The 12605-nt window shown below is 41.4% G+C and overlaps 1 protein-coding gene across 1 annotated transcript in view; it reads left to right on the forward strand.

The window, feature by feature from the left end:
* Nucleotides 1-2645, forward strand: part of RBM46 (RNA binding motif protein 46) — a 107338-nt gene extending 104693 nt beyond the window's left edge. Inside the window, exons 2-3 of the mRNA XM_053700226.1 lie at nt 1863-2330; nt 2572-2645. Coding sequence (XP_053556201.1) covers nt 1863-2330; nt 2572-2645 — 542 coding nt within the window. The remainder of the gene's footprint in view (nt 1-1862; nt 2331-2571) is intronic.
* Nucleotides 2646-12605: the final 9960 nt, after the last annotated feature.

Consider the following 12605-nt stretch of genomic DNA (forward strand, 5'->3'; position numbering starts at 1 on the left):
CTGGCAAACTTCCGGCCAGCAGTAGGAAATTGTTGGGTGCGTGCTGGAACGCAGGGTGCATGTGTGCGCGCATACGCCCGCGGTCTAGTCCGACTGACTGTTCCAAAAAATGATAAGTGGTAGGAGAGGGTGGTGGGTGGCAGAGGAGTGGGAAAAAAAAAACCTAAAAAGGGATCTGGGAGGGGGAGGAGGTACGGTATGGAGGGGGGGCAGCTACCCCCCTTTAATTTCAAATTATTAACACAACCTGATAACATACAACATAATAGAATAAAAAAATTTAAAACATATTTATTCTATTAGAATTTATTCTATTATGAGTTATAATGTATCAGGTTGTGTTAATATTGTATGTTTTGTATCTTCCAATATCTATATATGATTTGTAATTATTAGGATCAGTTTGTTTTTAAATTTTATGTGGCTACATCTTAGCATCTCTACTGAGGGAGGATCAAAGTGTTAATTAGACACTATTGATTAGAGCTTAATATTAAGCCACAGCCTATCACATTTAAGTTGTCCCTTTAAATAGAACATGCTAAGTGTAGTCATTATGTCTATTAATAAGCTCCACTAGGGGGCGCGAAACGCGTCAGTCACCCGTGTTTGTTTGTTTGCCTGCCTTTCCTGTAGGGGTCAAAAGGCTGAAAAAAAGAGCGTTATTTTTAAACCAACAAATCGAAACGACGCAAAACAAGGGCTACATGTATTCATGTTGTTTATACCAAATTCTGACCATATATCTGCAGGTCACAGCAAAAATCGAGATACATCAAATATGGATACATTTTTCCAATCGGTGCCAAGACGGATTTCCCACACGGCTATTGGCTAAGAGGTGGAAACGTCACCTCTCAGCCAAATAGCGTTCTCCCGTGACTTGACTTAGCAGCTCAGTGGGGCGAACGCTGCAAACAAATAAAGGCGCTTTCAGCATGAAGTATTTTATATTTCATGACTGAAAGTCCCCTTTATTTGTTCCAATGGTAATCCTAGCATTTCGGAAATGCTAGGATTTACCATCACTTTAAAGGGGGGAAAAAAATGACATGCTCTAATTAGCGCTACAGAATTTGCAATAGTTAAAGGTTTGCTCTGGACCTCAGAGAACTGTTGGCCTTAAAGGGATAGTCTAGTCAAAAATAAACTTTCATAATTCAGATAGAGCATTCAATTTTGAGCAATTTTCTAATTTACTCGTATTAATAAATTTTCCTTGTTCTTTTGGTATCTTTGTTTAAAAAAGCTGGAAAGTAAGCATTGGAGCCGGCCCATTTTTAGTTCAGCACCTTGCTAGTACTTGTTGATTGGATGCCTACATTTAGACACCAATCAGCAAGCGCTACCCAGGTGCTGAACCAAAAATCGGCCGGATTCTAAGCTTACATTACAGTTTTTTAAAATAAAGATACCAAGAGAACTTAAAAAAATTGATAATAGGAGTAAATTAGAAAGTTGCTTAAAATTGCATGCTCTATTTGAATCATGAAAATTTAATTTTGATTATATTTTCCCTTTAAGTGGCCATGGCTGATGATCTAGTCATCAGCGGGAGTCGCATAATATAAATTAATGTTTTAAAATTGTGAATCATTAAAGTTTTGTTTTAACATATCTGTTTAAATTTTGATCTGGCTGTTAGATTATAAATAGATTTGTCAAGCCCTGTCTTTAGTAATTATCAAATTGATTTAGGAAGAAAAAAATTATTGAAAGACTTGATACCTAACATTTGAAAAGGAAGAATGATACATATATTCACTCAACAATTACTGATTTCACATGTGTTTTCTCTGAATATGCAGAAAGTTACTTAGTGCATCAAATAAATATTTTTTTTTTTACATTTTTTTATTCAGGTTGGGAAGGACCTCCACCTCCTCGTGGTTGTGAAGTTTTTGTAGGGAAAATTCCTCGTGATATGTATGAAGATGAATTGGTTCCTGTTTTTGAGCGAGCTGGCAACATTTATGAATTCAGATTGATGATGGAGTTCAGTGGTGAGAACAGGGGGTATGCTTTTGTCATGTATACTAGCAAAGAAGAAGCCATTTTAGCTATTCGAATGCTAAATAATTATGAAATCCGACCTGGCAAACTTATTGGAGTCTGTGTGAGTTTAGACAACTGTAGATTATTCATTGGCTCTATTCCAAAGGAAAAGAAAAAAGAAGAAATTTTACATGAAATGAAGAAAGTTACGGAAGGTGTAATAAATGTTATTGTGTATCCCAGTGCAACAGACAAAACTAAAAATAGAGGATTTGCTTTTGTGGAATATGAATCTCACAGAGCAGCTGCTATGGCAAGAAGAAGGCTGATTCCAGGTAAGGTTTGCAAATACTAAAATATTTACTCTCAAAGGGAAATAACATTTTTCTTTCATGATTCGGAAAGAGCATACAATTTTATAAAAAGATTCAAACTTCTCTTGGTATCCTTTGCTGAAGGAAATACCCATGTAGGTAGCGTGCACATGTCCGCATAACTAAGGCAGCAGTTCTCCAACAATGCTTTTGTGCTCTAGATTACAGCAGTGTTTTCACTATTTTTAAATTATTCTTGCAGAAGTGTTGCCATATAGCACCACAAAAGTCCATAGTTCTGACCCTACAGACCTGCTTTTAAACAAGATACAATGAAAATATATTTTAGAAGTAAATTGGAATTTAGAAGTAAATTGAAAGCTTTTTTTTTTTTTTTTTTATTATATTGAACACACTGGGGCCTATTTATGAAAGTGTCAACCGAAAATACGCCGGAATTCCGCATTGTTATTGTTCCGAGATTGACCCAACCTAGTTATCAAAGCCTCAAGAATGGCAAATGTTGAAATTTGTGACATAACATATGATCCCGCAATCTCAATCCAATGCAGATCAATGCTTACGTCATTACAGATGTTCCGAATACACATTCTGCTCTATTTGACACTTTTCCCCATTTATCAAAAATTTAACAGGTACGTTCACGTCTTTTCCGACACAGCGTACCTGGTTTTCAATCCGCCACCCTTGAGGCCGCAGATGCCATTGAAATCAATGGGAGTATGAAAGCACCGAAAGCTTATGTTCGATGCTGCAAGAGAATGAAGCATACCCCATTGATTTCTATGGTAGAAAAAAAGTTACGTTTACACCTAACACCCTAACATAAACCCCGAGTCTAAACACCCCTAATCTGCCGCCCCCGACATCGCCGACACCTACATAATGTTATTAACCCCTATTCCACTGCCACCAATAAATAAACTTATTAACCCCTAAACCTCTGGCCTCCCACATCACCAACACTAACTAAACTTATTAACCTCTAAACCGTCAGCCCCCCACATCGCAAAAAATAAATTAAGCTATTAACACTTAAACCTAACAACCCCATAACTTTAAATCTAAATTACAACATCCCTATCTAAATTAAAACTTACCTGTAGAATTAAAATAAACAAATTTTAAACTATTAATTAACCTACCATAACTATTATACTACAATTAAATTAAACTACCAATTAAATAAAGTAAATTACATATTAAAAAAACCTAACCCTACTAAAAATATTTAAATATACAATTAAACATTCTTACAAAGTCCTAAATTACAAAAAAAAACAGTTAAGAAGCAAACACAAAATTACGAAAAATAACAAACCAAATTATTAAAAATCTATGGCCTAGATTTGGAGTTTGGCGTTAGCCGTGAAAACCAGCGTTAGAGGCTCCTAACGCTGGTTTTAGGCTAACTCTGGTATTTGGAGTCACTCAAAAAAGGGTCTAACGCTCACTTTTCAGCCGCGACTTTTCCATACCGCAGATCCCCTTACGTAAATTGCGTATCCTATCTTTTCAATGGGATTTCTCCAACATAGGTGTGTCCGGTCCACGGCGTCATCCTTACTTGTGGGATATTCTCTTCCCCAACAGGAAATGGCAAAGAGCCCAGCAAAGCTGGTCACATGATCCCTCCTAGGCTCCGCCTACCCCAGTCATTCTCTTTGCCGTTGTACAGGCAACATCTCCACGGAGATGGCTTAGAGTTTTTTAGTGTTTAACTGTAGTTTTTTTATTCAATCAAGAGTTTGTTATTTTAAAATAGTGCTGGTATGTACTATTTACTCTGAAACAGAAAAGAGATGAAGATTTCTGTTTGTAAGAGGAAAATGATTTTAGCAACCGTTACTAAAATCCATGGCTGTTCCACACAGGACTGTTGAGAGGAATTAACTTCAGTTGGGGGAACAGTGAGCAGTCTTTTGCTGCTTGAGGTATGACACATTCTAACAAGACGATGTAATGCTGGAAGCTGTCATTTTCCCTATGGGATCCGGTAAGCCATTTTTATTCAGACAGTAAATAAGGGCTTCACAAGGGCTTATTAAGACTGTAGACATTTTCTGGGCTAAATCGATTCATATATACACATATTTAGCCTTGAGGAATCATTTAATCTGGGTATTTTTGTAAAATAATATCGGCAGGCACTGTTTTAGACACCTTATTCTCTAGGGGCTTTCCCTAATCATAGGCAGAGCCTCATTTTCGCGCCGGTATTGCGCACTTGTTTTTGAGAAGCATGACATGCAGTCGCATGTGTGAGGAGCTCTGATACATAGAAAAGACTTTCTGAAGGCGTCATTTGGTATCGTATTCCCCTTTGGGCTTGGTTGGGTCTCAGCAAAGCAGATACCAGGGACTGTAAAGGGGTTAAAGATAAAAACGGCTCCGGTTCCGTTATTTTAAGGGTTAAAGCTTCCAAATTTGGTGTGCAATACTTTTAAGGCTTTAAGACACTGTGGTGAAATTTTGGTGAATTTTGAACAATTCCTTCATACTTTTTCGCAATTGCAGTAATAAAGTGTGTTCAGTTTAAAATTTAAAGTGACAGTAACGGTTTTATTTTAAAACGTTTTTTGTACTTTGTTATCAAGTTTATGCTTGTTTAACATGTCTGAACTACCAGATAGACTGTGTTCTGAATGTGGGGAAGCCAAGGTTCCTTCTCATTTAAATAGATGTGATTTATGTGACACTGAAAATGTTGCCCAAGATGATTCCTCAAGTGAGGGGAGTAAGCATGGTACTGCATCATTCCCTCCTTCGTCTACACCAGTCTTGCCCACTCAGGAGGCCCCTAGTACATCTAGCGCGCCAATACTCCTTACTATGCAACAATTAACGGCTGTAATGGATAATTCTATCAAAAACATTTTAGCCAAAATGCCCACTTATCAGCGCAAGCGCGACTGCTCTGTTTTAGATACTGAAGAGCATGGGGACGCTGATGATAATGGTTCTGAAATGCCCCTACACCAGTCTGAGGGGGCCAGGGAGGTTTTGTCTGAGGGAGAAATTTCAGATTCAGGGAAAATTTCTCAACAAGCTGAACCCGATGTGATTACATTTAAATTTAAGTTGGAACATCTCCGCGCTCTGCTTAAGGAGGTATTATCCACTCTGGATGATTGTGAGAATTTGATCATCCCAGAGAAACTATGTAAAATGGACAAGTTCCTAGAGGTCCCGGGGCTCCCAGAAGCTTTTCCTATACCCAAGCGGGTGGCGGACATTGTAAATAAAGAATGGGAAAGGCCCGGTATACCTTTCGTCCCTCCCCCCATATTTAAAAAATTGTTTCCTATGGTCGACCCCAGAAAGGACTTATGGCAGACAGTCCCCAAGGTCGAGGGAGCGGTTTCTACTTTAAACAAACGCACCACTATACCCATAGAAGATAGTTGTGCTTTCAAAGATCCTATGGATAAAAAATTAGAAGGTTTGCTTAAAAAGATGTTTGTTCAGCAAGGTTACCTTCTACAACCAATTTCATGCATTGTCCCTGTCACTACAGCCGCGTGTTTCTGGTTCGATGAGCTAGTAAAGGCGATCGATAGTGATTCTCCTCCTTATGAGGAGATTATGGACAGAATCCGTGCTCTCAAATTGGCCAATTCTTTCACCCTAGACGCCACTTTGCAATTGGCTAGGTTAGCGGCGAAAAATTCTGGGTTTGCTATTGTGGCGCGCAGAGCGCTTTGGTTGAAATCTTGGTCAGCGGATGCGTCTTCCAAGAACAAACTACTTAACATTCCTTTCAAGGGGAAAACGCTGTTTGGCCCTGACTTGAAAGAGATTATCTCTGATATCACTGGGGGTAAGGGCCACGCCCTTCCTCAGGATAGGTCTTTCAAGGCCAAAAATAAACCTAATTTTCGTCCCTTTCGTAGAAACGGACCAGCCCCAAGTGCTACGTCCTCTAAGCAAGAGGGTAATACTTCTCAAGCCAAGCCAGCCTGGAGACCAATGCAAGGCTGGAACAAGGGAAAGCAGGCCAAGAAACCTGCCACTGCTACCAAGACAGCATGAAATGTTGGCCCCCGATCCGGGACCGGATCTGGTGGGGGGCAGACTCTCTCTCTTTGCTCAGGCTTGGGCAAGAGATGTTCTGGATCCTTGGGCACTAGAAATAGTCTCCCAAGGTTATCTTCTGGAATTCAAGGGGCTTCCCCCAAGGGGGAGGTTCCACACGTCTCAATTGTCTTCAGACCATATAAAGAGACAGGCATTCTTACATTGTGTAGAAGACCTGTTAAAAATGGGAGTGATTCATCCTGTTCCATTAGGAGAACAAGGGATGGGGTTCTACTCCAATCTGTTCATAGTTCCCAAAAAAGAGGGAACGTTCAGACCAATCTTAGATCTCAAGATCTTAAACAAGTTTCTCAAGGTTCCATCGTTCAAAATGGAAACCATTCGAACAATTTTTCCTTCCATCCAGGAAGGTCAATTCATGACCACGGTGGATTTAAAGGATGCGTATCTACATATTCCTATCCACAAGGAACATCATCGGTTCCTAAGGTTCGCATTCCTGGACAAGCATTACCAGTTCGTGGCGCTTCCTTTCGGATTAGCCACTGCTCCAAGGATTTTCACAAAGGTACTAGGGTCCCTTCTAGCGGTACTAAGACCAAGGGGCATTGCAGTAGTTCCTTACTTGGACGACATTCTGATTCAAGCGTCGTCCCTTCCTCAAGCAAAGGCTCACACGGACATAGTCCTGGCCTTTCTCAGATCTCACGGATGGAAAGTGAACGTGGAAAAGAGTTCTCTATCTCCGTCGACAAGGGTTCCCTTCTTGGGAACAATAATAGACTCCTTAGAAATGAGGATTTTTCTGACAGAGGCCAGAAAAACAAAACTTCTAAACTCTTGTCAAACACTTCATTCCGTTCCTCTTCCTTCCATAGCGCAGTGCATGGAAGTAATAGGTTTGATGGTAGCGGCAATGGACATAGTTCCTTTTGCGCGCATTCATCTAAGACCATTACAACTGTGCATGCTCAGTCAGTGGAATGGGGACTATACAGACTTGTCTCCGAAGATACAAGTAAATCAGAGGACCAGAGACTCACTCCGTTGGTGGCTGTCCCTGGACAACCTGTCACAAGGGATGACCTTCCGCAGACCAGAGTGGGTCATTGTCACGACCGACGCCAGTCTGATGGGCTGGGGCGCGGTCTGGGGACCCCTGAAAGCTCAGGGTCTTTGGTCTCGGGAAGAATCTCTTCTACCGATAAATATTCTGGAACTGAGAGCGATATTCAATGCTCTCAAGGCTTGGCCTCAGCTAGCAAAGGCCAAGTTCATACGGTTTCAATCAGACAACATGACGACTGTTGCGTACATCAACCATCAGGGGGGAACAAGGAGTTCCCTGGCGATGGAAGAAGTGACCAAAATCATTCAATGGGCGGAGACTCACTCCTGCCACCTATCTGCAATCCACATCCCAGGAGTGGAAAATTGGGAAGCGGATTTTCTGAGTCGTCAGACATTACATCCGGGGGAGTGGGAACTCCATCCGGAAATCTTTGCCCAAATTACTCAACTGTGGGGCATTCCAGACATGGATCTGATGGCCTCTCGTCAGAACTTCAAGGTTCCTTGCTACGGGTCCAGATCCAGGGATCCCAAGGCGACTCTAGTAGATGCACTAGTAGCACCTTGGACCTTCAAACTAGCTTATGTATTCCCGCCGTTTCCTCTCATCCCCAGGCTGGTAGCCAGGATCAATCAAGAGAGGGCGTCGGTGATCTTGATAGCTCCTGCGTGGCCACGCAGGACTTGGTATGCAGATCTGGTGAATATGTCATCGGCTCCACCATGGAAGCTACCTTTGAGACGAGACCTTCTTGTTCAAGGTCCGTTCGAACATCCGAATCTGATCTCACTCCAGCTGACTGCTTGGAGATTGAACGCTTGATCTTATCAAAACGAGGGTTCTCAGATTCTGTTATTGATACTCTTGTTCAGGCCAGAAAGCCTGTAACTAGAAAAATTTACCACAAAATATGGAAAAAATATATCTGTTGGTGTGAATCTAAAGGATTCCCTTGGGACAAGGTAAAGATTCCTAAGATTCTATCCTTTCTTCAAGAAGGATTGGAGAAAGGATTATCTGCAAGTTCCTTGAAGGGACAGATTTCTGCCTTGTCTGTGTTACTTCACAAAAAGCTGGCAGCTGTGCCAGATGTTCAAGCCTTTGTTCAGGCTCTGGTTAGAATCAAGCCTGTTTACAAACCTTTGACTCCTCCTTGGAGTCTCAACTTAGTTCTTTCAGTTCTTCAGGGGGTTCCGTTTGAACCCTTACATTCCGTTGATATTAAGTTATTATCTTGGAAAGTTTTGTTTTTGGTTGCAATTTCTTCTGCTAGAAGAGTTTCAGAATTATCTGCTCTGCAGTGTTCTCCTCCTTATCTGGTGTTCCATGCAGATAAGGTGGTTTTACGTACTAAACCTGGTTTTCTTCCAAAAGTTGTTTCTAACAAAAACATTAACCAGGAGATAGTCGTACCTTCTTTGTGTCCGAAACCAGTTTCGAAGAAGGAACGTTTGTTGCACAATTTGGATGTTGTTCGCGCTCTAAAATTCTATTTAGATGCTACAAAGGATTTTAGACAAACATCTTCCTTGTTTGTTGTTTATTCTGGTAAAAGGAGAGGTCAAAAAGCAACTTCTACCTCTCTCTTTTTGGATTAAAAGCATCTTCAGATTGGCTTATGTGACTGCCGGACGGCAGCCTCCTGAAAGAATCACAGCTCATTCCACTAGGGCTGTGGCTTCCACATGGGCCTTCAAGAACGAGGCTTCTGTTGATCAGATATGTAGGGCAGCGACTTGGTCTTCACTGCACACTTTTACCAAATTTTACAAGTTTGATACTTTTGCTTCTTCTGAGGCTATTTTTGGGAGAAAGGTTTTGCAAGCCGTGGTGCCTTCCATTTAGGTGACCTGATTTGCTCCCTCCCTTCATCCGTGTCCTAAAGCTTTGGTATTGGTTCCCACAAGTAAGGATGACGCCGTGGACCGGACACACCTATGTTGGAGAAAACAGAATTTATGTTTACCTGATAAATTACTTTCTCCAACGGTGTGTCCGGTCCACGGCCCGCCCTGGTTTTTTAATCTGGTCTGATAATTTATTTTCTTTAACTACAGTCACCACGGTATCATATGGTTTCTCCTATGCAAATATTCCTCCTTAACGTCGGTCGAATGACTGGGGTAGGCGGAGCCTAGGAGGGATCATGTGACCAGCTTTGCTGGGCTCTTTGCCATTTCCTGTTGGGGAAGAGAATATCCCACAAGTAAGGATGACGCCGTGGACCGGACACACCGTTGGAGAAAGTAATTTATCAGGTAAACATAAATTCTGTTTTTTCTAACTCCGGTATTTAGAGTCGTGTCTGAAGTGAGCGTTAGAACTCTAACGACAAAACTCCAGCCGCAGGAAAAAAGTCAGTAGCTAAGAGCTTTCTGGGCTAACGCCGGTTTATAAAGCTCTTAACTACTGTACTCTAAAGTACACTAACACCCATAAACTACCTATGTACCCCTAAAACGAGGTCCCCCCACATCGCCGCCACTCGTTTAAATTTTTTTAACCCCTAATCTGCCGACCGCCAACTACGTTATACTTATGTACCCCTAATCTGCTGCCCCTAACACCGCCGACCCCTATATTATATTTATTAACCCCTAACCTGCCCCCCACAACGTCGCCGCCAGCTACCTACACTTATTAACCCCTAATCTGCTGACCGCAAAGCGCCGCCACCTACGTTATCCTTATGTACCCCTAATCTGCTGCCCCTAACACCGCCGACCCCTATATTATATTTATTAACCCCTAATCTGCCCCCCTCAATGTCGCCTCCACCTGCCTACACTTATTAACCCCATCTGCCGAGCGGACCGCACCGCTACTATAATAAAGTTATTAACCCCTAATCCGCCTCACTAACCCTATAATAAATAGTATTAACCCCTAATCTGCCCTCCCTAACATCGCCAACACCTAACTTCAATTATTAACCCCTAATTTGCCGACTGCAGCTCACCGCTATTCTAATAAATGTATTAACCCCTAAAGCTAAGTCTAACACTAACACCCCCCTAAATTAAATATAATTTTAATCTAACGAAATTAATTAACTCTTATTAAATAAATTAATCCTATTTAAAGCTAAATACTTACCTGTAAAATAAATCCTAATATAGCTACAATATAAATTATAATTACATTGTATCTATTTTAGTATTAATATTTATTTTACAGGCAACTTTGTAATTATTTTAACCAGGTACAATAGCTATTAAATAGTTAAGAACTATTTAATAGTTACCTATTTAAAATAATTACAACATTACCTGTAAAATAAATCCTAACCTAAGTTACAATTAAACCTAACACTATACTATCATTTAATTAATTAAATAAAATACCTACAATTACCTAAAATTAAACCTATCACTACACTATCAATAAATTAAATACAATATCTACAAATAACTACAATGAAATAAACTAACTAAAGTACAAAAAATAAAAAAGAACTAAGTTACAAAAAATAAAAAAATATCTACAAACATAAGAAAAATATTACAACAATTTTAAACTAATTACACCTACTCTAAGCCCCCTAATAAAACAAAAAAGCCCCCCAAAATAAAAAATGCCCTACCCTATTCTAAATTACTAAAGTTAAAAGCTCTTTTACCTTACCAGCCCTGAACAGGGCCCTTTGCGGGGCATGCCCCAAGAAGTTCAGCTCTTTTGCCTGTAAAAAAAACATACAATACCCCCCCCCCAACATTACAACCCACCACCCACATACCCCTAATCTAACCCAAACCCCCCTTAAATAAACCTAACACTAAGCCCCTGAAGATCTTCCTACCTTATCTTCACCATACCAGGTTCACCGATCCATCCTGAAGAGCTCCTCCGATGTCCTGATCCAAGCCCAAGCGGGGGGCTGAAGATGTCCATGATCCGGTAGAAGTCTTCATCCAGGCGGGGCAGAAGAGGTCTTCCGTCCGATTGAAGTCTTCATCCAAGCGGGGCAGAAGAGGTCTTCCATCCGATTGAAGTCTTCATCCAGACGGCATCTTCTATCGACATCCATCTGGAGCGTAGCGGCAGCATCCTGAAGACCTCCGACGCGGAACATCCATCCTGGCCGACGACTGAACGGCGAATGACGGTTCCTTTAAATGACGTCATCCAAGATGGCATCCCTCGAATTCCGATTGGCTGATAGGATTCTATCAGCCAATCGGAATTAAGGTAGGAATATTCTGATTGGCTGATGAAATCAGCCAATCAGATTTAGCTCGCATTCTATTGGCTGATCGGAACAGCCAATAGAATGCAAGCTCAATCTGATTGGCTGATTGGATCAGCCAATCGGATTGAACTTGATTCTGATTATCTGATTCCATCCCAGAAGTAATGATGACCCGTGGACTGACTACACTATAGGAGAAAGGAATTTATCAGGTAAGCATAAATTATGTTTTTCTGCTGCGACAGGTTCTTGCTACTCTGGAGGTTTTTCGGAACCTACGATCCTGGAGGAATCTGCGATTCCTAAGCTTGACAAGGTGTAGAAGGACAGGGTGGTGTCTCAGACTTTCCCGGTTCCCGTTAAGATGGCAAATATTATTAAGAATGAATGGGAGCTATTAGGGTCACCCCTTTCCCCTTCTTCTTTTAAAAAACTGTTTCCCGTTCCGGACTCTCAGTTTGAGCTGTGGGGGACCATTTCCAAGGTGGATGGGGCTATCTCTACGCTTGCGAGGCGGATGACTATTCCCCTCGAGGATAGTTCGTTGTTTACAAAGCCCATGGATAAAAAGCTGGAAAACATGTTGAGAAAGATGTTTCAGCACACAGGGTTTGTTTTGCAGCCTGCAGCGGCCGTTGCGGCAGTTGCCGGAGCTGCAACATATTGGTGCGAATCCCTGTGTGAAATGGTCGAAGGGGAGACATCCAACGACGAGATACAGGAGAAGATTAAGGCGCTGATGGTCGCCAATTCTTTCATCTGTGATGCCAATATGCAAATTATTTGCCTGAATGCTAAGGTATCAGGTTTTTCTGTTTTAGCGCGCAACGCTCTGTGGCTAAAATCTTGGTCTGCGGACATAACCTCCAAGTTAAGGCTGTTGTCCCTCCCTTTTCAGGGAAAGATCCTGTTCGGTCCAGGATTGGATTCGATCATATCCACTGTTACGGGAGGCAAGGGAGCTTTCCTACCGCAG

Source organism: Bombina bombina, chromosome 2, assembly GCF_027579735.1.
Source record: "Bombina bombina isolate aBomBom1 chromosome 2, aBomBom1.pri, whole genome shotgun sequence".
NCBI lineage: Eukaryota > Metazoa > Chordata > Amphibia > Anura > Bombinatoridae > Bombina > Bombina bombina.